This window comes from Crocodylus porosus, unplaced genomic scaffold (assembly GCF_001723895.1).
Source record: "Crocodylus porosus isolate Cpor-Errol unplaced genomic scaffold, CroPor_comp1, whole genome shotgun sequence".
Taxonomy (NCBI): Eukaryota; Metazoa; Chordata; order Crocodylia; family Crocodylidae; genus Crocodylus; species Crocodylus porosus.
This window is the reverse complement of record NW_017728918.1, coordinates 8,094,955-8,121,297: the sequence shown is the minus strand read 5'-3', so window position 1 is coordinate 8,121,297 and position 26,343 is coordinate 8,094,955. Positions and strand designations below refer to the sequence as shown.

The 26,343-nt window shown below is 48.6% G+C and overlaps 1 protein-coding gene across 12 annotated transcripts in view; it reads left to right on the top strand.

Moving 5' to 3' along the window:
* Nucleotides 1–5,445, top strand: part of HMBOX1 (homeobox containing 1) — a 138,952-nt gene extending 133,507 nt beyond the window's left edge. For 4 of the 12 annotated variants that reach the window (XM_019537202.1, XM_019537199.1, XM_019537207.1 and 1 more), the window contains 3 exons: nt 785–879; nt 1,078–1,179; nt 3,209–5,445. In XM_019537202.1, coding sequence (XP_019392747.1) covers nt 785–879; nt 1,078–1,179; nt 3,209–3,346 — 335 coding nt within the window. In that variant the 3' untranslated portion in view covers nt 3,347–5,445. The remainder of the gene's footprint in view (nt 1–784; nt 880–1,077; nt 1,180–3,208) is intronic. The other 8 variants (XM_019537206.1, XM_019537201.1, XM_019537205.1 and 5 more) reach the window with 8 other exon arrangements.
* The last annotated feature ends 20,898 nt before the right edge of the window (nt 5,446–26,343 follow it).

The following is a 26,343-nucleotide window of genomic DNA, read 5'->3' as shown; positions in this document are numbered from 1 at the left end:
ATGGTTTCTGGAGGGGCTGGGAAGTGGAGAGAGCAAGGCTGGGACCCACGACCAGGCTCCAGTGTGCAGAGCCCGGTTGGGAACACGTCCTGGTGGCAGAGGGGTGAGCAATGAGGACATTCATCCTTGCAGCTTCCTGACACCGTCTGTCCCACTGCTGGACGTGAGACCAGATCTGGCCCTGGGGTTTAGATGGATTGGAGTTGCCTGACAAAAAAGCTTCTGCTGAAAAATTAATGACTATTTCTAATTTAGAATAATAACAGTTCTGCAAAGGAGTCCATTTTCATATTTACATATGTGCTAGCCAAGCACCTCACATTTCTTAATGGCTGTTCCTCAGAGCCAGTCTGTGGGGAAGGGGAACATATAGCAACGGCAGGGTAGATTCAGCAGTTTTCCCAAGGTCAGGCTGGGAGTCTATAGCAGAGCTGAGATTTGTCCTTTAGACATCCCTCATCCCTCTGTCTTATGAGGGCATCAAGGTATGTCTAATTGCAGAGTGAGCCCCATGTGGCATCCTTAGTACGTGAGAGTCTGTCTACTACAAGCCAGGCAAAGACGGGAAGGCTTGAGGGTTAGATTTAAGGATTGGACCCATACTTGGGAATCGTCATAGCAGGAATGACAGTCCCAGACTATGCATAGCTGAAAGGACCAAGCTAAGAACTGAGCAGGCTAAGACCTGACCCTGCTAGTCCATTTCCTTTAATGACCTGGATTATTATTTTTTAACGATGCTGAAGCAGCAGATAATTTAGGGAGCCATTTGCTTTTTTCGAAGAAGCAGCAATCCTGGAGAGCCATGGGATAGATGTACAGAGTCCTGGAGGCCACTCCAACAGTGACGATGTGGATGGGAATGACTATTCGGAGCAGGTGAGCCTCTGGGCTTGAGTCCCTTGCCCCTTATGTGCCCCTCAGACATTGCGGGGCCTTCTGCCTCTCCCAAGTCAGATATATTGTTGTTTTTCCTTTCTTGCAATTTTAATGGGGAAAGTGGAAGCACACAGCTCCCCTGTTTTGAATGTATGAGAAACCAGTATTCACCCACATGGATTTATTGTCATACAACAGGACACTTGGCAAGTACGCAATGGGGAGGAGGAGGGACGATGTTCAGAGGGAGGCAGAGAAGCAGAGAAGGTAGAAGAAGACAGGAGGATCTGCTCCAAACAAGCAAGTTACATCATTCCACACGCAATGTTTGAAAATGCTAGGACAGTGTTAACTCATGCAACACACCATGCATAATTCAAGCTCTCCTTATCCCTGGCACCATGGTAGTGATTGACCTTTGAGGAAAGCTGTACAGGTTTCTTAACAGTCTCTCTGGTGTACCAAGCACAACCCTACTTCCCTGTTAGGCATCCACGTTCCCGTCACTCCTCTTTTATTTCTCCTGGAACAAATGCATTTATTGTAACCTATTTTAGAATTGCTGTTACTTTGTGTATTTGAAGCCCAGACAAGTAGAAAGACACCCCCTGTCCTGTGCATTTTGTAACCCACTCTCATCTACTTGGTCCACAAAAGTTTTGAGAACTTCCTACAAGGTGCTGTGTGCTCTCCTTTCTCACTGCAGCCTGTGGGGAGCTCCCTCATGACCTTTTTGCTAAGGATCAGTCCCTGATTTCTGAGGATCAGTCCCTGAGATCACTCATAGACAAAGGGTGAAGGGGGAAAGGATATGACACCAGAGGTTTTAATACTTATTTGACCCCATACCAAAGTCCCACTTAGTACTGTTTCTTGATGCCACTGTTTGATTGTTTGTGTATTGTCTCTTTTTTTTTCTTTACATTTTAACTCTTAATTGTTTATATTTTTCTTGGTTATTATATTTTTAACCCTTGACAGCAAATCCTCCCGCACTCTGAGCCCTCACCTCCCCTAAAGTTGATGACCCTTCCTTCATGCTCCTTCCTGATGGCTTGTTGAACAGTTCACTTAGATGGTTTCTATTTCTCCTACTCCTTGTGCTCCCAGTGCTGCACCCAGGTGTCTGCGGTTGGTTTTGAATAGGTTGCCCCTGGGAGAGGTGGTTACTGGGGGAGGGGCAGAGTTGGGGGTGCTGAATCCAGGTCCCAGATTTTTGGCAGAAGGTGATGCCACGTTCCCACCACTCTTGGAGTTGCTGCTACTAGTGAGTGTTAAGGTCCATTTCTAGGCCAACCCCAGGGGAGTCAGTGGAGCTCCATGCCATGTGGCTGCCCAGGATTAGAAACTTATACATGACTTGGGTAACATGTTTTGGAATTACAGCCAAACACACAGGCACTGACCGCTTACCTGAGATGTTGCTCACAGTCCCGTTTCTTTCTTTCTCTTTTTTCTTCCCCTGTTTTATCTAACCTATTTTGGACAGAGGAAAAAAAATTAATTGCATCAAAAAAAAAAAAAAAAAGAAAGGATGCGCTCACAGCTATGTATTTGGCCTGAGACTCAATACAAATCAGTTGATTGCTGTTAGGATTTTACTAAAAAAGTGGCATCCCTGTGTTGGACCCAGTGCTCCTTTCCTGATATTGGCTCAAAAAAGCGCACACTTTGCTGTGTGTGTGGAAGGAAGTCTCATCCTATGGCTGTCCTGCTATAACTGAGAGGTTTATTCCTACTGTTTACAAAAGAGACGAACGATACAAAGGCATATATGGTGACAGCTACCCAATTTGTCTGAGGTTGCACAACCATGGGTGTCTTCACTTTAAGCGGGGTCAGGCTCACCACTGTATGGCTGGCTAGAAAGTGTGAACTGCTCTGCCAGTTTTTGAGGGAAATCATTGCACCAGTTTTAGCGGCTGGGGATATTTTCAGTTGATTGCTGTACTTACATATATCTAAATAACATACACCAGTTATGCATAATACAGTGTATTGTAGATGTGTCTTTATTAATACTAGCTTGCAGTGGGAATCATTTTTGCCCCGTAATTTAGCATAGTCTTCATAATGCTCCCATCCAGCCACTTTTTATCCATTGAAAATGAGCTCCATGCTCTGCCCCTTCCATTTTCTTTGAGCCCTTGTCTGTTCAGTGAGTGACTTTGACTCTTAAATGCATTCTCCGTTTCTGTTCACCTCCCCAGTTAGTGACAGTGTCATTTGGTGCCCTTACTCACTACTTTCAAAACTATTTCAATAGCAGGTTGAATATTTTCCTAATTGATTAACCAAGCTTCATTTTTTTCCATTTCTGCACACACAGGATGACAGCACTAGCCATAGTGACCATCAAGACCCTATTTCATTAGCCGTGGAAATGGCAGCGGTAAACCATACCATCTTGGCATTGGCCCGGCAAGGAGCTAACGAGATCAAGACAGAGGCTCTAGACGACGACTGATACAAAGAAGGGGGAGGGTCAAAACAAGAAGTAACTTAGTTTTAGACGTAGCACCTTAGCAGACTTTCCTCGGTCCTTAATATGTGTTCTTACAGTATAACTTTGCAGTTTCTTGTACGTCAGTTAGCTGTTAGGGTCTTGTTCTGTGAAGATGGCATGGTGCCCTCAGCCTTTGCATATACTCTCTCAGTATTAATTCCCAATAAATAATCAATCAGCCAACCAACCAACCTCCCTCTCCCAGCCCCAGTGGCTAGAAAATCTTGCTGCTCTGTCTTAGCATTCAAAGTGCTTCCAGGTATTTTAGACAGCCCTCAATTACAAGTCTTAGGCTACACTTAAAATCTTGGATACCCTTAGACATCATGTAAAACTAGTCTCTAGGCTTTTCCTTCTCCAAGACTGAAAGGATGCAAGCTGAGGTAGTGGCACAGGGTCGATGGACACCATATTGGGAGTATCAACAGAGAGTAAAAAGAACACTAGAAACCCCACGTCAGCCTAGGAATACGCGATTTCCAGCTGCAATAAGCCGTGCCTCATTGGTCACACAGTGACTTGATATACTTCTTTTGGGTGCTGTGCTGAGAATGTCCGTTGGAAACACATTCACACATTTTGGTTGATGTTCACATAGTCAACACAGACATCCTATCCTCTACTCTCACAAGCTGCATGGCTTAGTGGATAAAATACTGCCTTCTGCCTCTGGGACCATGATAGAAGCCCAGCCTGGGATCACATGAAAAATGAGCTGAATGTCTAATGGACGACAGTCCACTTCTCAAAACCACTATTCATTATCTGGCATGTCTAGCAGTGCCTGCTCAGAAGAGGTCTAGACTCTATTGCGCTATCTTAACGCAACTTCGCTTTTTCTTCTTCCTCCTACCTTTTGCCCCTTCTGCTTGCCCCTCTCAAAAGCAGTGTTTTCAAGGAAGGTATTAAGGTCACAAAATGGGTGAATGAGGTTTTTTTTGCAAATCTGTGTAAGCTAATGCCTGCATCCTAACCAGACTGAAAGGCTAACGGGGGACTTCGGTACCTAATTTCTGCTAGTTAACCATCATGACACAGATCTCCCAAACACAAATGCTTTTTTTGTAAAAGGCAGGAAGATTGCCTGCTCAAGAAATGGGGTGTGAATGTTTTTGTGTTCTTTTTACTCTGGCCTTGTTAAGGTGTGAGAAAACTATACTGCTGCGAGCAATTTAATTAATAATTGGAAGCCATACTGCTAATGGATGTGGTAATACTTGTAAAGGAAACCTACTTTAAGTAGCAGAAACTAATGGAATGGTTTTTTCCTTGATCATATGTAGCACTTTTGTTACTTTTTTCTTAAAGATATTTATATTTGATAAATCTTTTTTTATCATTTGAGAATTCCAAATACCAAACAGCAAACTTGCATTACTGAGTCACCCTGCGATCACCTTGTCATCTAGTATCTGAATGATGAACTGTGTGTGCATCTAAGAAAATTACATCTGCTGGCATTGTGTGGAAATGATCTCTTGGCATCCTGATAAAATGATATGCGGCTGCCGGTAAAAGGAAACTATTCAGTGGAAGCAGCACAGGATGTGTTAGAGATGGGCAAGACTGTGTTACATTTTTTTAAAACAAATTTAATAAATTTACATAGCATTTCCACTACATTCCATTTTCTCTTCCCTGCTGCATGGAGTTAGCTTATGGAGGAAGGGGGCTTTGTTTAGGAAGCGCAGGTTTCCTCTTTTCTTTTGAATGTCCACTTTTCAAGACAGTGAGAAGTTCCTATGCCTTGGCTTGGCCTTCTGTTTTCCCTCTGCCTTGCACCATGCCTGCAAGTTAGAACCGGGAGAACAAGTTGCCAAGTCTTTAAAAAAATTAAAGAGGAAACTGTGGCTCCCAAGCCAGCCTAAACCCCTTTATTTAGGGCACAGATTGACTTGATCATCTTTACTGTCTGTAAATCTTGTGACGACTGCTAGGGTAAAGTGGGGAGGGAGCGGAGGGGTCTGTGCTTTTTCTCTGTAACTCTAGAGGATCGGCAGGGCTTGCCCCTGTCTTTCATTTATGGATTTCATTGGAGGATTTATATCCCTGAAGCAGAATGAAGCCATCTTTTTGTTTCATTGTGTTCTCTGAGTAGGCAAATTCACAAGTCCCATCAGGGTAGACTCAGGAAAGGAAGACACTGTGCAGACCCCATTGTGGTTTTTCTCTCTTTGGGCCTGTCTGCATGGGGATTTCCCAACCAGAGAAACATCCAAGCACGCCCCACCCGCTCGCTCCTGCTTGCACACTCCAAGCCCAAAAATATGCTGGCAAGGCCACTGCAAGGCATCCCTCTGTGCTTGCTCTCGAGACCTCGGTCTCCAGCATCTGTGGACCACTGTGGAGTGGCTTTGCCAGCATCTTTCTGCATGGGAGAGTGAGACCAGGAGCAGGTGGGCAGTGTCGGGGGCCCTTGCAGCCAGGACACAGCCATCACGGGGGAGACGTGCCTTTTGGGTCTGTATGAATCTTGCAGTGCCAGCAAGCAAAGGGAAAGGGGGTTTGTTGTGGAGCAGAAAGATCCAGCAAATTTGCTTCAGTGGAATTTTACCTACTTATTCATACTGCAGTCACACACAGGGCTGACAGGCAACATCCACGATTTATTGTAAGGAGATTTTAATAATCGATGGCCTCTTTATGTTGGGGATGCCACGACCATTTATTCTAGCTGTTTCATTTTAAAAAGAAGAGAATCAAACTGTTGGACAGCTGCAATTTCAGAAGAAATATTGCTTAGACCGCGCCTAAAAAAAAAAAAGTCATAGTTTCAGACAACACCTTTTTCAGAGACATAGGGAAGAATAAAACAAATGCGGTAAAGTCCAGTCTCTGTGTGTTGCTGCCATGTGGGAGTTTGCAGCAGCACCCCTAAAATAGTGGATCTGTGTGCTGGCATATATGAGGAAATGTGGCTCCAGCGCTGACTAGCACCATCAGGCCATTGCTGTATCTCGTAACGCAGCTCCCATTATAAGGGATAGGCAGATGAATCATTTGTGTACAATTAGAGATCAGTGAGCCCTCCTGACTTGCTGCTTGTTAGTATGCAGCAGCCTCCCCTCTCCAGAGGATGATCACAGGCAGATTGTAAAAAAAAAATCCTGGCTAGGGCTAAACAGGTGCTACCTCCATTTCTCTCTTGAGGTCCCAGATTAAAACGATGAAGGAATTCACTCTTAGACATAACTAATCTGCTGATGGCATTCAGTTTTATCATCTCTTTGCTGTCAGCCCATGGTGGAGGTTTCCTGACTAGCAGGCACTTTTGCTTTGATGAATGATAGCTGGTCGGTATTTAAGCTGGGGGAACCTGGGGCTGAGATTACCCCCGCGAGTGGCTGCTGCAACCCTGTTGCTCAGGGCAAAGGAAACGCTTCAGCGGGTGAGACATATTAAGTGTACTGGGTGTACACTTCCCCCTCACCCAGGGAAGTTTCAACAGCCATCTCGGGGGGCCATTTCCATCTCCAGGTTTCTTTTAAAGTCAGGCCTCATCTCTACGCTGTTCAGACCTTCAGCACATCCAAGCATTAATTGACTCTCGCTCGGGTTCCCTTTGAAATGGATCTGGGAGCTGAATCCGTTGCAGGAGGCAGCTCCTCTCGTTCTGCAGGCAAGGGTGAAGGAACGGGATGATGCCTTCTGCGATATGCACTGGTCTCTGGTACGCTGGCAGACTTCATGCTGGCTCACGATGCCTTTGAGATCGGACTCAGCGTTTCTTGCCATCCTCCAAAGCCAGGCATGGGCTGCGCGTGCTGCCTGAACCGAGCCTGGCGCATTCGTGCTGGGACTTCTGCCTGGAAGTTGCTCAGGGTTCCCTGGCAGCCGTCTCCTGGCTCCAGGTCAGGTCCTTCTTTTCAGGTTCATTCATCTTTGACCATTCTATAGTTCACCTTTTCTTCCACTTCCCCTTCTTTGCCCAGGTTGTCTGGGTCGAATGCATTAATTTAAATGTTTTTACTGAGTCCCAGCTTTTTCCAAAGGATCCATAAGTTGATAATTAAAATAAGTAGACACAGCAGCAAGCCAATGGCTTTTCTTTTGATGCCCTGCTGCTGTAGAGGCATCTTTGCTTATGTTACTTACTAATGTATCGTTACAACACAGCTAATTGGCTCACACGGACGGGGGTTTAGCTAAGACCCATGAATATTTTTCAGCCGTTCTGCGTCCGTCTACTTTGCAGGAAGAATTTTCAGCCTATGAGAAATGGATCTAAAATGCAAAGTCTGGATCCAGCTTCCAAACATCCTGGAGTGATTAGCTGCTTAATTTTGGTTCAGACTTCCTGTGACTCCAGTTGCAACCTGCAGTGCTTATGATTCAGTTCTTCATTTCTCACACGCTCTTATTTTGTGCCATTGACCAAAAAGGAGTTGGATGAGTCTGTTTTTATCACCAGTATTCATTGACCAGTCTTTCTGTAGCTGGGATTTTTAATTTTTTCTTTTTTTTTAGATTTGACAGCCTATAGGAATTGCTTTCTTTTGCTTTTTGGCAAGACGATGGCTATCACGTCTCATGAAAACGTAGTAAAATCATAGATATGTAAAGGCTTTACAGTAGTAGAACAGTCACCTGGTATCCAGAATATTAGAAATCTCATACTGTTTTGCCTTCAAAGAGGGGAACATATCAACCTAATTTCCCTAATGTTTTCAGCTTCGCTATTTGACATACAAACTTTCTTGCAGTGCCGGCTATAGACAAAAACATCATACTAGCTTCCCTTGGGTGGTCTAATTAGACATCGCTCAGAGGTTATCTGGTAATTGCAGCTGGATTCCACTGGTCGGCTGGATACCGTCCTTGATGCTGCAGATGAATCAGAGCTGCAAAAGTGGAGTGAAGATTTTTAAGGTCAAATAACACCACAACCACTCCCAAACCGTAGAGTCCCACTTTCCTCCATGACGTTTTTTGAGTCCAAGACTTAGGTTTGAGTTCATCTCTGGTTTCTTATATAACATGAGTAAGGGACCGTGAGAACTGGTCACTGTGATGGTGTTTACTGTGGATTTTGCGTAGAGGAAAATCTTCCTTCGTTGAGGCAGTTCATTTCTGATACCTGTGCAGTTTGCTAGATTTGTATTTCCACTAGCCTGGGCGTTGTGATTTCAGTATTGCTTAGTCTTCATCCGCTAGGGAATTCCTTTCTTCTTTCAGGTCACGGTTTGCTGTATTATGACCAGCAAATTCTGCCCGTCTCATCAGAAGAAACTTCCTTGCTCTTACTCAGCAAAGGGCTTCCCGTCCAAGTAGTAGTTGCACTCTTTAATGCTATTTTTTTATTGACCAATACTAGATTTTTATTAAAATCTTAAACTTTTAGGCAATAATCTTGTTTTGGTTTGATCTCTTTCATTTGACACGGGTCTTATTGCTTTGGCAAGTTTTTTGAGGGGGGAAATACTTGTGTGTCAGTGAAGTCAAATGTATTTGTCGTTGTTAGGCAGTTGTGGATTTGTCTTTTGGTTTCTAATGCCTTCCTGTTGTATTAATTGGGGCTGTATAGAGACTGGCTCACTTGTTTGCAGTTTTACTGAGTCAGATATTTTCATTAATATTCCCTTGGGGGTCAGGTCGGTGGACTGATCAGCAGCATGCTGCAGTTCCTGCCAGGCTTTTCCAAGTAAAACATTCCTTCTTCTGCTTTTTTACAGCTAGGATATTTACTCAGGATTTTGAGTCAGTTGTCAGCCACCAGACGTTTGGCTGACTGAAGAGTGACCCAAAAACCTTCTATTTACGTTTCCACTAATGCAATTCGCAGTATCAAAACTGTCCCATTTAAACCTATGGCACGTTCAGTGAAACAGAGGTATTTCAGAGGTGGCCGCTACAAATTAGATTTCAAAGGTAACAAAAATTATTTGTCTCTTTTGAGAGAGATGCTTTATAACTACAGGAGCGGGCTTGCTCATTGGAGGACGATCAGCAGCTGATACGTTTTGAAGGTGGCATTGGGGGGAAAAGGGCTCTTTTTGGCCAAACCAAGGTTCTCGCTCGCTCTCTTTTTTTTTTAATGGTAGTTTCATAGCATCAGTAAAACATGGAGGTGCAATAAATATATCTAGGGATCTAAAGAAATTCTCCGTCCTCTTGACCTAGTGTTTTATGCCCAGAAGTATCTTGGAGTGATTTGTTCATGTCTGTTTTTCAGCTTTCTGTCTATCAACCATACTTGATTCGGTTGCCAAAGTGATACGGAGAGTAGTATACCAGAATCGGCTCCCTGAGTTAGAGGACAACAGCAGGCTCTTTACAGAAATGCGTGTCGTACTTCAGTTTGTATTAACTGGGAAATTTATGTAAATATATTTGGTTTCTTCAGGGTCTCTCTTACCCAGCCTTGCTAAGGTGGTTTTGAAGTAGTCGGCCTTATCGTTTCGAAGTGCTATATCATACTGACAGATTGTCAAAGAAAGATATGCCAATTATCTTTTTTTAATCCCTTTGCATGATTAGCTCTTTAGTTTTCTCAAGCCTAAGAAATAACAATCCGTGGATGCTCCACAGCTTCGTTCTTTGCAAGTTCTTTCCGGTAAGCATTAACTGCTCCAGCCAACAGCGCAGATGATACAAGTAGGTGTGCGTGTAGTAATACTGTTGAGCCATAGTGAACTGCATAATGGATGTGTGATATCCGTGTACAGTGCAGCCCGTCGTGCCAAATTGTCCATTCCATTTCCATTTCCATTTTCTCTTTCTCGTTTTTAATGGGAGCCGGTGTACTCTGCTGTAATTCACTCTCAAATTCCTACTGATGTATGTTGTGATCAGGCGAAGGTTTTGCTAATTCTTTTCAAACTGTAGCCATGGTAATTGGGTGGGTAGAGCGAATACATAAAAGTGTAATGGCCGTTGTTCTGAATGACTGGGCGTCCTCCTTACATGTAATTAGCTGCTTTAGGAAGACATAGATTGGCATGGTCATTATTAAATGGATTTCTGTCCTTTATGTGCTTGAGAACAGCAGATCTTCCACCCTCTAATCCCCTTTAGTACCAATGTCCTCAACTGTTTAGAACAGCTACTTAGTAAACTCAAACAATGACCTGTTCCTGCTGATGGGACGTACAGTGCTGGAGACAAAAACTGCCTTTAGTTTCCTGTGGAAAGCTGCTTTCTCTTGTCTTGGCCATATCTGCCTGGTTTCTTATTGTGTCACAATATTGTTTTTTAAATGCAAAGGCTTCATGTTTTCCCATTCTGCAAGGATGATTGCTAGATAACCAGAACACCAGGTTAGTTCATTATCAGCATTATTATTTATTTTTGTTGCTGCAGTGTCCAAGAGCCTTAGTCATGGACCAGCACCCAAGTTTGCTACCTACATTACTTTCATCCTGACCCAGTCATTGGAATATGCCAGTTGTATTGCGGATGTCCAGACATGGACTAGACACCTCTTATGTCTGCTTTAAGTCATCTTCTTGTGGAGTCTTTTTCTGCTATATTAGTAGCAGTTGCTTCCAAGTTTATTGCTTCTTGATTACTAGACATTCACCATATGCCTCCAATATAATATGCGATGGAGGATCACGTACAGTAGTAACCCAGGCTGCCTTCACTCACTGCCTGTTATATCACCAAATGCTTTCCCTTGTGCTTTTTTGGAGCTGACCTGTGAGAAGCTTTTTCTGCTAATGGATCTTGAGTACAGCTGGGCCACAGCTAGACTGCAATCTTTTCACTAAATTTTCGCACCACTGTTTCCACGAGTGCAGCTCTTGTCACTGTAATTCTCTTGAGCAGACCACATTTAGGGATTTGGACACACAAAGGTACACATCAGTACCCGCTGGGATTTAAAAAGCTGTCTGAGCAGGTTAGGTACCCAGTTGTCATTGACTTCCAAAGGGAGCTAGAAATCTAACCCAGCCAGGTACTTTTTGTGAATCCTACCAGAAAGTTGTCTGCATCTGGAGGGGACTATATGCCTTGGAAATCTGGCCCATTGACTTGTGCTGCTCAGTGCAAGCCAGGCTGACACGGTGGTTAAAGTGTTGTTGACTCTCATTCTTCCAGTGCTGCCAATGTTAGTGGCTAGAAATTTTGGAGCCAGGGTCAAGAGAGGTGACTGTAATATGTATAAAGCTTTAGACATTGGCTGTTACTGATTGCTGGCATCTGTTTAACTTCCTGAAGTCTTTGCTTATTTGCCTAATTATAGTCTTCCATGTGATGTCAAGACCAGAAAAGTCACATTAGTGATATACCTTTATAATTAAGAAGTTAACCTCAGCCTTCCCTTACGTTTGACATCATTTCAGAATTTTTATAGTTATCTATTGAATCGTTGGAGGAGAGTAAAACGAGATAATGGAAAGTAAATCGTTAATAAATCTTCTCCACCCCATATATTCCATTAAGAATATTAAGTATATATTTCATTCCTCAAGGCATATTTGACTTTGGTAATGCTTATTATTTAAGTTTCCCTGCTGATAAAGTTGCTGCTATCTCATCTTGACAGGACTTTGGAAACAGCACTGTAAACATCCCTGTACCGCCAGCCAGAGCTGGGGACCTGGAATTATCAGCTCATCACGCAGATTTTCTTGCTCAGTAGTGTGAGGCATTGCATTTGTCTGTTGTGACTAGCAAACATAGCTCTGAGACTAAAATTTGAATCAGATCTTCCTTAGCACATTTCAAGCTGCCTTTGTTTCCAAGATGTTGGGTACACATTCCAAGTGTGCTTTCCAGGAGAGAATAGGGAATTGTGCCTTATGTCTCTAAACATTACAGAGCTTCGGTTGTTTTATAATAAATGCCTTTTTAACAGAAGTCCTCTGATTGCTTTCGGTTTCACAGATGTATGCTTAGAGTGGGAAACAGACAAATGTGGTCTTGAGAAAAAAGTGGCTTTGAAAACGGTGGGCATGTCGACACGTGTATGCTTACTGTGCAGTAATTTAGGTTACTGCGCAGTAACCTAAAATTACTGTGCAATACAGGCATGCATGTACTGCACAGTAACAATGGCTACTTATGCTGACCTGGGCGTAAATGTGCTAACTGCATGATACAGGTAGCAAATTTACACCTGAGTAGTTACTGTGCAGTAATGCACATGTAGATTTAAAACTGCACAGTAACACTGTATGTGTGGACTGACTTAGGACTAACTTTACTCCCAAGTTGGTCCACACACAGCATTACTGAGCTGTAACACCTGCATGTGTAGACACCGGCTTAAAAACCACTTACTGCACAGTAATGTACTGCACAGTAAATGCACGTGTAGACACACCCAGTGTCACTCTGTTACTTCCTGGACTTTCTTTGTTACCTTCTGAATTAAATCTGCTTAATTTTCTGGCGCACATACATGTTTAACCCAGGCAGTGTCCCACAGCTGAGTAGCTATAGAAGAGCGAGGATCGTCCCATCCTGAGTTGTGCGCCAGCTGCTGTTACAGCCGAGATGTGCTCTGGATTGGGCCACAGTTCTGATTCCAGGGTCTTTAATTGTTATCAAGAGGGATCAGATACTGAGGCTGGTGAAACTTTGCTTTGATTTTTGCAAAGAAAAGAGGACATTTGACAGGACTATCTCCTAACAAATAGAGAGACTAGGAAGAGCCTACCTGGTCGTGTGCTTCCTTCCCTAAAGCAGGAGTGCCCAGACATCTGCTTCCAAGTAGCTGCGCTCCTCTAGCTGCCTCTCTCCAAAAGCTTCTGGTGATTGGGCTTCCACTACTTACCTTGCTGGGGTGACCGCTCATCTTAAAGTTATGCCTGACGTTTGAGCCTCAGTTTCCTTCCTACACATACCTCCCTAGACTGCTGGGAGCCGTGGATTTCCTTCTGCAGCCAGCTCTTTTTCCAGGTGAAGACTGCCCCTTCTTTCCAAGCTGCCCTCCCGTTTCTGTATATGCCACTGTCCACTTCCCCGATCCCATATTCCTTATCGCCGTCTCACCTCAGTAGGCCTTTCCTGAATTGCCTCCACTTTATTCCTATTTTCTTATACTTGAAGAGCCCCAGCCTGAACCCTGGACAGTTAGCATTGCTTGGTATGCATCTCTGAAGCGCAGGGCTCCCATCCAACTCTTTGTCAGACGCATCCAACCCAGTGTGGCACCGAATTTGGTTTTCAATGCATTGTGAAATGAATTTTTGTTTTCTGTTTACCAGGAGGCCCCATTTTTTCCTCAATAACCTCCTTTCCCCACTTACTTTTGATGCTTAGATAAGTCAGTAAATCTGGAGAACAGCAGCTCTAAATATCGTCTCCTCATGAGTATCTAAACAAACCCTTACCTGGGCAGTCCACCTGCCAGGATAGAGTAAGTCCCTGCACCTCAGCAAATAATTTTCAAGTATGACAAAGTGTTTCACCTACTGGAGTCTTTCGCAACAAACTAATTTGACATTTGTAGCACACAATTAAGGCCCTCAGGTTTGTCTGATCTGATTAGTTCTTTATGTAAATCACTGTTTAGTGCTTACCTCCTTGCATCAAGATTACTTGTTGTTTCCCACACCCTTTCTTCCCCCTTACGATCTAAAAATGACTCTCTCTTCTTGTTTGGCGCCTTCCTACCTTCTCCAGGTACAGGCACTTTATTACTTTTGAGCTTTTGGGCAGATTATTTAGCCAATTTTTTAATCCAATTGAATATTACTTCTGTCCAAGTCAACATAGGTTAATGCTTCCCCTCGGATACCATGCGGTGTTGTATCAAATGCCTACTCAAAGTCCAGATATATATTGTCCACACCAAAGTATGAATATGAAACATTTTATTAAGCCCACTCTCTGCCTGTAAAAAAAAAAAAAAAAAAAAAAAAATGACTCATAAATTCCAGCAATTTACAGATGGTTTTTCACTCGCAACATCCTGAATGACATAATTTAGTGCCAAGGGTTTTGGACCACAGTTAAAGGACACTGCCAGGACATTGTGTGTCAAGGATTAATTCTGTTATGTTCTCTCTCCTGATGCTGGAAACTTTTAACGGGGGAGAGTTGTTTGTGCTTTCTTGGTTTGCGCACTGGGTTTATATTGCCTGTCTCTTTATCCTTGGAGCTTCGAGGAGGATAAACAGATCGGCAAGTCCAAGAGACTTTCTAGTGAGCTCAGTGCAGGTGTGAGACCTGCTGTTCATGCTTTACAATCAGGATAGTTTTTATTTGCTTAGGTGAGAGGTGGGTTGGACAAATGTGAGCCAAAGGAATTGCTTGCATTTTGCCAATGGAGTATATGCAACCACGGTTCACATATTGGTTTCCCAACCGTGACTATCACCTGGTGACACCTCTCTCCATTCCCCAGCTGCTGGGCACATCCCAGTGTCAGCCTGAGTCCGGCTCCCCATGTTCCCCCATCTCCAGTGGACCTCGTCCAAACTCAGCCCAGCTCATCCATCTGCAGGCCGCAGTTTCCCATTGCAGTGCTCCTAGAAAAGCAGAAACACCCTTGCAGGCCTTTTAAATCCAGCTGTCGTGTTAGCGGCATCGTTCTGCGCTGCGTCTGCAGACGCTCCCCTCTTGCTGCACCGTCAGCACCGAGCCTGCTGCGTGCGAGTCGGGCTGGGCGAGAGCGGGGCGAGCCACCAGGCCCTGCCTGAGCAAGCCACCGAACCAAGAGAAAGCAAGGCTAGTATGGGAATAACCCATCCCAATGAGATCTAGTTCCTACAGCGCTGCGATCTACAGGTGACCAGTAAGCCAGTTGCATCCCTAGGGAGCTCTCTTTTCCTTGACTTCATAATCTTTCCAAGCCTGGTGGCTGCCCAGTTAGTGGGAAATGTACGCTGGACCTTGATTTTTTTTGATTTTTTTTTTAATTGTCAATTTAAAAAGTGCCTAAGTAGCAGGTCTCTAGAGTGGATTGGAGGAATCGAGTTAGACCTCGTGTCCCTCCGAAGAAAAGGCTCCTGTCTGCAGTCCTTCCAGGCGCAAACTCCCAGCGACTTGAGCGGGAGTCCCGGGCCTGGAGCCCCTGCAGAAACAGGCCGGAAAGAAATCCTCATTGCTTCCTCCTGCTGCCTTTCCCCTCCCCGCCTTTCACCGAGTAGTTGTTTGTAGTCGTCGTAGGAAGCTCGTATTGCTCAGTCAGAGCCTTATAATCTTTGATTGGGGGGGGGGGGGGGCGGAAAAGCCTGCAACAGAATTCAGTCTCTGCTTCTGAAACGATAGGAAGCTGCCTGTAGGATCCCAGTGACAAATGATTGTGTGTGTGTGAATCATGCATATCTGGATAAACATACATCCGAGCGTCTGGATAGGAGTGACTAATGCGCATATATAATCACCACTCAGAGTTGTAGACACAGTTTCCTTCTATATTCTTAATTATTTCTAGGTTTATGATAGTGACACCTGTTCAACATTGTGTCAAAACCATTTAACCATTGGCAGGTGGTTATCATTTTGTAAACACGTCCATGAAAATTTAATGTGGATAAAAATAAAGGTATCTTCAGTGCTGGCTTAAAAAAAACAACCCAAACCCCGTATGAAGGGAGACTTATATTTTGTGACTGTACTAAAAACAAATGATACAATAAAATGCCACCATTAGGATTTATTGGTACCACTTAAGGATCCCGAAAACGATAGCAATCCATATGTAGATGCTTTATTTTTCATTAATAACAGGATGTTGATTTTGTTCTGACAATTTAATAATGTGTATGAGTTGCGAAGCCGTAGGTAATTACTCTTGGTGAAGCTAGCCACGAGTAGATCTCTTCTGCAGAGGACAGAAAATTAAGTTGGAGGACGATGATGGGTGTTGATAAAGCAATGATCAAATGGGAATCTATTGCTGTGGTACTAATGAAAATGAAGTCTCCGCGGAGCCTGTAGCACGCACAGGCTGTCCAGCATCGCCCTGTCACCCGGTGCTATCGATGCCTTTTTTACAGGGGTCCTTTTTTTTTTCGGTAACAGCGTGATTGTCAATAGCCGTGGTCGTAATTGAAATGAGATTAATGTGATCGCGAGTCTTGCAAACCTAGACGTGAAAAGACAATGGAACGGTATCAGAGGCAAAAAAAAAAAAAAGAAAAGAAAAATCTTTTTCCTTAGCGTGACTGGATTTGAATGTGCAAAAAAGAAAAAAAGCCCAGCAAAGTGGTAGGGCGTCCCCATTTTTCATTTCAGAAGTCTGCATCTTCATTTTGTCTCCACGTAACATCGACTCAGGGGCAAGGGGAGGGACCAGTCGACCTTGCGTCCATGGTGATGAAATGGCGAGTAAGCGTGACTGCAGCGGCAAGCCAGCGCGCGCCGCATGGACGGCAGTCGCCCGCGTCCGCCAAATGCATAGACGAGCCGCGACCGATCTTTGCTGGCCAGTGTAAGCCTGCCAGCCGGTTTCCTTCTGTGTCTGTTTTTGTCCTGAGTTTCCATGCACCCTTCATCTCCCATAACGCGCGCCCGTGATGGAAACCATCCCCGTGTCTCATCTGCTGTAGGTGTTTGGCCTACCTCAAAAGGGAACCGTGGTGTCCTAGACTCATCCATCCACAATCTCGTTTGCATTAGCACTAATGCCCACTCCCACGCCTCCATCCACACACTGGAATGTATATCCCCCTCCCCCCGTGAGTAACCTCTTGACCTGGTCCTTGCTGTAGCCACCACCGACTCCTATTGCAAATTGGATGCTGCTTTAAATGTGAAAACAATTGTTCAAAAAGCTATAAAAACCTGAATGAAAGCTAAAGCTGAATTTATAAGCCTTGTTGCATATGAGCCAAAAGTGCAAAAAGCTCTATATAATGAACTAACCTGCCACTCATATAAATATAAATATATATAAATATATTAAAATCAGACTGTTCTACAAAATTGTGTATTTGTATTTTTGTGTACGTACAATTTTCTGCTAAGCAGAAGGAGGATGTAGTATAGGATGATGTGAGAAGAGATTTTGTTTAATCATATTTCTCGGTTACTTATTTTTGTTAACATCCAGATGCCTGTCTTTGTCTTATATGTGTATGACACTGTTTGGAAGCTGCAGTATCCCTCTCCCCCGGGTAGCTTTGAATTGGATATTTTCAACACTTTCCGTGCCGAGAGAATTGGGCGACGCGGGCAGCATCGCTGGGCGGCGCGGCAGGCCTGGGTCAGTTTGTCTGAACAGGGCCTCTTGCTTGCATGAAAGGGCATGTGCTCCACTCGCGTCCCCAGCAGGCCGTGGGAAGAGACATCCGACTTCCACGGCAATCAGTGACGCTGGGTTCCTCGCAGGACAGGGCGCTTTTCCAGTCTCGACGGCCCCTAGCAGTGTTTCCCCCAAATCCCAGCACGCCAAGCGGAGCAGCAGCGGGAGGGAGGGCCCAGGAGGACCCAGCTGGTAGGAAGCAGCTGGCAGAATAAGGAGCCCCTGCGGCCGTGCCGCCCCCCACGAGGGAGAGGGCCTCTGGACGTGGCTCTGCAAGAGGGTTAGGGAAAGGCACGGGTCCTGGGTGCCAGCTCAGCTGCTGCCCTCCATTGCAGGGCATCCTTTCTCCCCGGGGAAGCACATCTGGGACAGGACCCGTGGGCTCTCGCTGTTAGGTTTTTAAAAAAAAAAATATGCATCAAGCTCCCCAAACACTACGGCATCCCATTTGCACCGTAACTTGGGCCGGGCTCTAAGGATGCCCACGGTGCATCTTATTCGGTAAGAGCCAGTCCCCTCGTCTCCGGCTCGATCCTGCTTGCCACGAAGCCTCCAAAAGTTCCTTGGAAAAATTGCTGAGTTTGTCCAAGGCCAAACACATCCCCACACTGTTGCATGTTGATGTCTTACCTGCTGTCTAAAACAAAAAGGAAGAAGGCGGCTTTCGCTTTGCGTGCGTGCTGGGAACGCAACATGGGAGCCGGAAGGGACAGGGCTGGGGAGGGCATCCGGGAATCAAAGCAGGGCCAGGGGAACAGCGTGCACGAGGTACAGTCTTGTTGCTGTAGGGAACGGGTCTGGGGCCGGCTGATCTGGGCTCTGCATCCTGCTCCGGCGCAGGCTTGCTGTGTGGCCTTGAAGCAAGCCACATTGTTGTCCCATGCCTCGGTTTTTCTGTCTGCAAAATGGGGATAATAGTGCCTAGCTTTTGTAAAGCACTTCCTGACACAGGAGGTGTTATACAAAGGGAAGGTTTTATTAAGTCCTCCCCTTCTGCCCCAGAGTTGTTTTCTCCTTTTTTTTTTAAATTTACTTTTCAAACGACTGTTGCCACAGGGAGAGGGATACTACATCTCTACACGTAGGGCTCATATTTATAACAATGTGTAATGACTGTAGCAGAAGTCCTTGTTTCTATATGTGAATGGACAGAGAAACAAGTGCTCTATTGTATTGGTTAAAATAGTTAAAATGAGTCCTGTATCATTGTATCTCCTATTCTGGATTAGTGCCTTTTGGACAGTAGACTGTTCTGTAATTAAACTGTAGTATAACTGCTTTTTTGTACAGTTTTGTTTTAATAAAACTTTTTTTTAATTTGTGTTTATTTTAGTATTGTACCTATTAGAAAATAAAAATGTATAACTGAACAAAGACAGGGGCTGTGCTATCCTTCTTTCCTTGAAGTGTCTTTTTCTTTCACCACCAAGTCGTTGCTCAAAGGCTGGCCAGGAATACAACCGAAGTATGCAAGGGTCTTGGCCAATGCACCTCTTCCTTTACCAATATTAGTAGGAACTTTTTCGTGCAAACTGAATGGCTTTGTGGCACGGTCCAGGCTGCTCTTCCTGCTGCCGGCGCTGTTTCTCGTTCTGCATTGAATAGTCTTTGAGCGCCACAGGCAAGCAGCGGTGGGATAACCCCTGCTCGCTGGAGGGTAGGTGCCAGACCCCAATCCAATTCAAGGTAGCGCGCATCTCAGCAGCCTTACCCGAGACCGTCCAAAAAAGCTAAAGACACAAAGGTGGTGCTTTTTCCCCCGCGTAGCTTGATGCACGCGAGCTTTCAGCCCTACCAGCTCTGCCCCCATTGCGTGACCCCCAGGCCCGGCGTAAGCTGCGAGGCAGGGACAGGCTCCTGAGCAAACGGCTGGGTATAACCAGACTCTAGAGATCTCCGGGGGAGTTTGCAAGGCTCACATCTAGAAAGGCGGACCGAACTATCCCCCTAGCATCGATTTGCTACGAAAGTCAACGAGAAAAAAGGCAGGCCCGCAAGGACAGTGTTTTCAGGGTCACTTTCCTCATTCTATTTGCATTTAAGTTTTAAATGAATTCTTAATGCTTTAATGTATTTCATTTCCTTTGATTATTCGGTTTTCGTGGTGCTTTATAAAAAGCCAAGAAACAGAACAAAGACCAGACATCTCCTAATGGATGTGGGGGGTAGCTGCCTGGTCTCGACTAGCGTTGTGCCTCCGGAGTAGCTTTCCTTGAGAATACAAGTAAAAATAAAATCTTCTCAGCCCATGGCTTCGTGTACACAGCAATACGGGGACAAACCAAAAGGGGCAAATGCTTTTAGGGGGAGGTGGGAGCCTGATCTCCGTTGCATGCATGGTTAAGCGATGGTAACAATAAGAAAGGGATTCGTGTTACTACAGTAGCCCTCGGAGCCCATCGGTATAGGTACCGGCGGTACAAACAGGAAGGGACAGTCCCCATGCAGAAGATGCTGTCACCTAACCACCGCGTGGGAGGATGTACTTGTACCCTCCGCTGTGCAACTATCCTCGCCCCCTGCTCCGACAGCCCGGTCCGGCTCACCCAGGCGCGAGCGCTTCCCAAACCCTGACTGAGCATCACAAGCCGTGTCGAAAGGCTGACCGTGAATTAGCTGCCAAAAAGGGAAAGGGGTCCCTTCCGAAACAGCTGGCCTTAGCCATGCCCATCTGCCCCATGCAACTTGTCCAACGTTGCACCAGGGCGGTGTGCCCACGCCAGGGACTCGATCTGAATCTCTGTCTAGCACCTTCTGGCTCGCAGTCCACAGGCGTGCTGACTTTTCCATGCACCTGTTGAAATGCATGTTCAAAGCAGCATGCCTTCAAGCGACTCGTGGCTATTGCTTGGACAAAGGGGCTCTTTTCTGACAGGAAAAGAAAGTCAAGTCTGTGATAGCTAGCGTGCCTTTCAAGGAAGGTGGGGGAAAGAGGTATCCTTTGTTCGTGAGGCTCACTTGCTCAATGCCTTTTAAAAATAGCGTTGGCCAAAGAACATCACATGGAGCCCGGTTACAGTCGAAGGAAGCATTACAATCACCTTCCAGGAAGGGAGAGACTCAGAACAAAGTGGCTGCACTTCAAATGCACCCTGCATTTCAGCGGAGGCTCAGATGGTAAGACATTAAAGTGCAGCGCCCGTTAAAACAAGCCCCGCGCTTCGTACACTGGTCGCAAAGACGGCGCTGCTAGAAAGACACCTTCCCTCGACGGCTTCCAGAAGGGCTGGTGCGAGCGGCCGCCGTGACGCGCACCGCTTCAAAGAGAGACGAAGAGCCAGCGACCGGGGCAGGCTGCAGGGGTGAGAGGGGGCTGATGATAAGCAAAAAATGAAACTATTTCCTGGAAAATATTTCCCAGGACTGTCACTGCTCTCAAATCTCATTTCTTGGCACTTCTTCCTCCTCCAGAAGGCCAAATTTGCAGAGAGCTCTTTAAACTAAACAGTGTCTGTTCAGTGTGTCTCATGACCCGGCAGCAACTCAGCTGCCCACGGCCAGACCGTGTTGCCCTCGCCTCCCGTGTCCCACCACGCAGGAGCAGGCGGCCTGTGTCTATTTTAAGTTTACGGTGGGATCTAAAACGGGAGCCTACAGCTCTAAACCAAGCCAGGGCACGTGCAGCTGTACAGGTGGCGTTGCACATTACACCCAGACCACGCTGAAAGCGCTTCACGTGCGAGTACGGGCACGTTAAAGCTGGTTAACTCCTGCTGCGTGCAAGGGTTAACCCTGGGCTGCTTGCGGGAGGGTAGCTTCAGTCTGCCCCACCGAGATAAAACAAGCGCTCTGCAGCCCTCCAGCGTCCTAGGATGCCCCCCTCACCCCCGGGATACCGCCCAGGCGCCTACCGCCACCCTCGTTCACCGACCCTGTAGGGGCAAATCAAAAGTTGTGCAGGCAGGGACGGTATTAGCCCTTACGGCCTGACGACTCGCGGCGCGGGCCAGCGTTCGTCCAGGCCGCGCACAACGTGGGACGTCACCCGGCGCCGCTTTGCCAGGCCGAGCGTGAGCCCACGGGCGCTGCCTGCCCGGGAGGAGGGGGCGCGCGCCTAGCTCTGGGACCAACACCAACCTTTTAGCTTTTGCTTAAAAAAAAACAAAACAGAAAATGCTCTGCGGGGATGAAAACACGGGCAGGTCACGGTTTCCAGGTTAAATCGGGGCAGCGGGCACAGCAGCCAGACGGAGACGATTGCTCTGGGGTATCGTGCCATTGCCACCCCAAGCAGAGGTGGCCCGGGGGGCGTCACCCGCCCGGGGCTGGGGGAGGTAGTGGGGCACCAGGGACGCTGCTGACCCCAGCTGACCGCCGCGGAGAGTGGTGTAAGGAAGGCCGGTGTAACATCTCCCGCGGGGGGCTTCGTGGCAGGCGACGGTGCGGGGGGGCTCCCGACCGCGGAGGAGCGAGGCCGTGGGACGAGGCTAAGGGCTGCCCTCGGCACAGCAGCGAGGCGTTCAGCTTTAGTTGAGCAGGAAGCGGGGGCTGCCCTCTCGGCCCACGTCCCTCCAGCCCCGAGTCGCGGCGCGCCCCGCCGTCGGCCTCAAGCGCTGTCGGCGCCCTTCCTTCCGGCCAGGCCCGGGCCGCGGCTCGCCCGGCCGTGCCCTGCGACGGCCTCGGGCCTTGTCCAGCGGGCCGGTCCTGGCGGGGAGCGCGACCTCCGCCTCCTCGGCCCTCCCTCCGCCTTTCTCAGGCGCTGGCCCCGCATCGGCGGCGAGGGTGGATGGGCTCCCCCTCCCCGGCACGTTTCCTCCAATTTTCTGCCCCGAGTTGCTGCGTTTTAGCCTCCTCGCCACAGAGCAGGGAGGCCCTGAGGTCCCAGCTAGCCCAGCCCCTACCTGAGGCAGATCAGCCCCGGGCAAGCCATCGTCTGAGCGCTGCACAAGGCCCTGACGCAACACAGCCCTAGCACCCCAACGTGCCACGGGTAAAGCGGGGACCGCCGTGGCCATCGTCCTGCTTCCATGAAAAGTTGTCACTACCCGCTCGAGACCCCCCCGGCCCACGTCCGTACCCGTGTGACCCTGGGGTAAAGTTCCTTCCTGATCCCAAATGTAGTCTGACCCCGAGCGGAGAGGCAAGTCCCTCTAGCCAGGACCCTGCGGCCCTAGCAGGAGCACGGGCGCAGCCCGGTCCCCATCCCCAGCCTGGGCTGCAGCAGCACCCAGCGCCGCCGAGGAAGGCTTTCAAACGCCCCGACACACAGGGCGGAAAGAGCCGTGGGGGCAACCAGCAAGGCCAGGAGCCTGGGAGCCCCCATAGCAGAGCACGGGCATCGCTCGCTACCCCGCTGTGGCGGCCCACCCTCTTCGAACACCTCCAGCGATGGAGAGGCTGCACCTGCCCCCGGCGGCCGGCGTCTACCCCGCGGCCTCCCTGCTCAGATTAAGACATCGTTTTTTCCTCCTCTCCAGCCCATCTGCACTTTCTTCACAGCACTTCCCAGCTGCTGGGCCTCGGCCGCCTCTGCGGCAAGACCCCAAAGCTGCTTTGCCCTCTTCTTTCTGGCAGCCCTTCCCGTATTTGAGGACTGCTATCACAACCCTATGACTTCACTTCTTGCCCCCCCTTCCCTCTGCGTGCAGGCTGGCCTTGCCCGGTGGCAAAGACGAACGAAGGGCCTCGGGAGGTCCTAGGTGCCCCACCTCAGCCCACGGGGCTCCTCTCTGCCGCGAGCACCAGGCTGGCAAAGCTGGGGGCGCAGCTCGCCGGGAACGGCAGACTGCTCTCCCGCGTCCTACCCGCGTTTCCGGCTGGCGCGGTTTGGGACACCCCGTCTCCTCCATCAGCTTTCCCTGACGGGAGGGGGCCAGCTTGGCACCCTCTGCCTCCTTGCTCTCTCTGCCTGCATGGAAAAGGCTCGACGGGACTGAACGCCCGCGTGCCTCTGGGCCCGCTCCGGGGCAGAAATTCAGGCACCCGCTGTTGAAAGTATGAACAACCTTAAGGCACCTCCAGGCTCAGCGGGGAGGAGTTGCAGGCAGCTCAGGGTCATGTCGCCGCATTTAGGGGCCTGTACCCTCTTGCAATTGTGGCGCTTGCTGCCCAAACGCTCCCTCCAGTTGCAAGGTGTTGCTGGACCTGACTGGGAAAGGAAGAGGATGGGGAGGATGGTGCAGGGCACGGGCACGTCATTGCACAACCCCGGGGGCTGGTGTTTCCCTGTGCATCAGCCACTCTAGTAGCTGCCCTCCTCGCCCAGCGGATGAACGCCGACCTGCCCTAGGTCAGGCCTCAGTGCAAGAGGAGCGAGCTGCTGCAGGGCAGCTTTGATTTCCTGTAGGCACCAGGGCACTCGCTGCAGGGCAGCTGCTGTGCGGCATCTCCGTGCTCTTCCTCCTCCCCGCTGACTGGTTTGTGCAAGCGGACCCATGGCCCCCTCTGACCCTGAGGCACAAGCCTGGGCTAATCCCTCTCCTCTCGGACCCAAACAGGGACGTTTGCTGCCACAGGAAGATAAACTCTGCAGCGCTCAGCAAGGGCTTTTGCAGACCGTGTAAGATGGGCAAGTCATCCCGCAGGCCCAGGCGCCGCGCTCTCGAAGCGGAGCTCATTGACTTGCAAGGCAGCAGCGGCAGCAGACGGAAAGAAAAAAAAAAAAAGTTTCCTGCCACGGAGATGGATCAATTCTACAATCCAAGATTCCCGACTCAGTCAAAGCAGGTCATCTCCCTCCTGCCAAACACGTGTCATTACTTGGCAGCGCTTGTGTCTGCAAACAACTCTTAGGAATATAAAGAAGTCTCCATTAAGATGCATCATGACTCATGGGCACCTTCACTTAAGCTCTTAAAAGTTGGTTCAACTCAAGGCTTGCACTCAAACAGGGTGGTGGAAGGGAGAGCTAGCTACATGGCCAAAAAACCCATTGCGCTCCAGTGCGGTGGGCGAAACTGGTTCTTCCTTGTTAACAGGTTTACAGGAGAAAACCATTGCTTGCACCAGGCTGACCTACAATCCTAGACAACGAGGGTTGAAGGGAGCTCAGGGGGTCACATCTGGTCCAACCCCTGCTTCAAGCAGGACCAGCCCCAGCTACATCCTCCCAGCCAGGGCTGTCTGCTCTCGTCTTAAAAACCTCCAGGGATGGAGACTGCACCACCTCTCTGGGGAGCCTGTTCCAGTTTCACCACCCTCCTCATGAGCAAATTCTTCCTAATATCCAACCTCAACTTCCCTTGCTGCAGCTTGAGCCCATTGCTCCTCTACCTCTATGCTTAAGCATTAGAGCTGAGATGGGTGTCTCTTGAAGGACTGCTAGGGAGAAATATAACACGCAGCGCAGCCAGTATCTGGAAGATAACACGGCTCTTTGGGTAAATCCGATACCCTTTTTTAGACCAACACTTTCCTGCCCTGTTGAATTCTCCCCACACCTGGCGTTATCCCCAGAAGTGCTCGGGGCGCTCTCGGGGGGTCAGTGGGGCGGCCTGTTGCAGCGCCGCGAGCTGCTTGCAGAGCGGGCTGCAGCACTCCCACCCACCCCCTTATCTTCTAAACGGAGGGGAAGCCGCTTCAGGGGGCTGTGCAGACCGTTGTGGCAGCCTGGGGGCAGCCAGAGAGCTGGAGCGATTATAAGCATCGCCCCAGTTGGATGCAGACATGGGCAGCTCGTGCCACGCCAGGAGCAATGCCAAGCCCTTGGGCTGCTCTGCCATGCGTGGGCTGATGTCTCCAGATTGCCCCGAGGCCACAGGGCTGCACGCGCCTGCTCTGCGGCCATCAAGGCTGGGGCTGACAGGCACGAAGCGAGGTCCCCGCTTCTGAGAGGCAGAGGTGCAGTTTCCCAGGCGGGCAGGACAAAGGTTGGGCTCTTAGACACTGCTGCTCCAGGCCTCTGGCCGTAAGTGGAGTGAAAACAAGCACCGGCCCTATCCTTCCTCCAGCTTCTCACCCACGCGCCCGCTACCTGCAAGTACCGAGCGCGAGACTCCGGCTGGGGCCGAGCCGAGAGTCTGCCACGGCGCAGGAAAGGTGCTTGAGGGAAGATGTGCAGCAGTCTTTACCTACTCGAAGGGCAGCCGGGAAGAAGAGGGAAAGCACCTTTGCTGTCTTGCTGCAGAGAGGAGGACACGGACCAACAGCCTGAAGTTGCAGCAAAGTAGGTTTGGGTGCCTATCAGGAAAAATGCTCCCTTGTTTGAGCAGGGAGGAAGCAGAATAGATGCCCAGGGAAGGTGTGGAAGCAGAGGTTGGGCAGTGGTCAGTAGTAGCTACCTCCTAAGGTGATTTCCCATGCTGCTGGGCTTTACTGGTTGCCCCTGCCCCAACTTTCTGCAAGGTGTCGGGGGGGTTTAAGCCTCCTGCAGAGGCGCTGGGGGTCAACGGGCTGTGCCAATGCTCCTGCTAGGACCAAAGCTGGACTTGCCCCTGCGCTTGCTGCTGTCAGGGTGAGGAAGCAATGTTACCCCAGGGCCAGACTGGGGGTGGGAGGAGGATTTGCCTTCCCCTGTAGCGGAGGCACAGCCTCCGCCTGGGATCTCTTGCACGTATATTAACAACCTACTGCAGGAGCAGGACGCTGGCTGCTGCCTTTCCCTGCGGCAGGTTCGGTGGCGTTTCAGGATCAACAGTAGTTTTACAAAGAGGTCGGACTATGGGTTTGTCTGGGCTGCTTTGGACAGGGCCGATCCTGCCTCGGGCGGGGGCTGGATACGTGGGAGCTCCCTTCCAGCCCCGCGGCTCTGGGCTTTCTCGTGCATGTCTGAAGTCTTGGCGACAGGCCCCTTGAAGTCTGGAGATGGGGCAGGGCCTGCATTTACGCTTTTTGTTACTCACATAAATATCCGATGCCTTCCCGAACGCTCCTGTGCCCT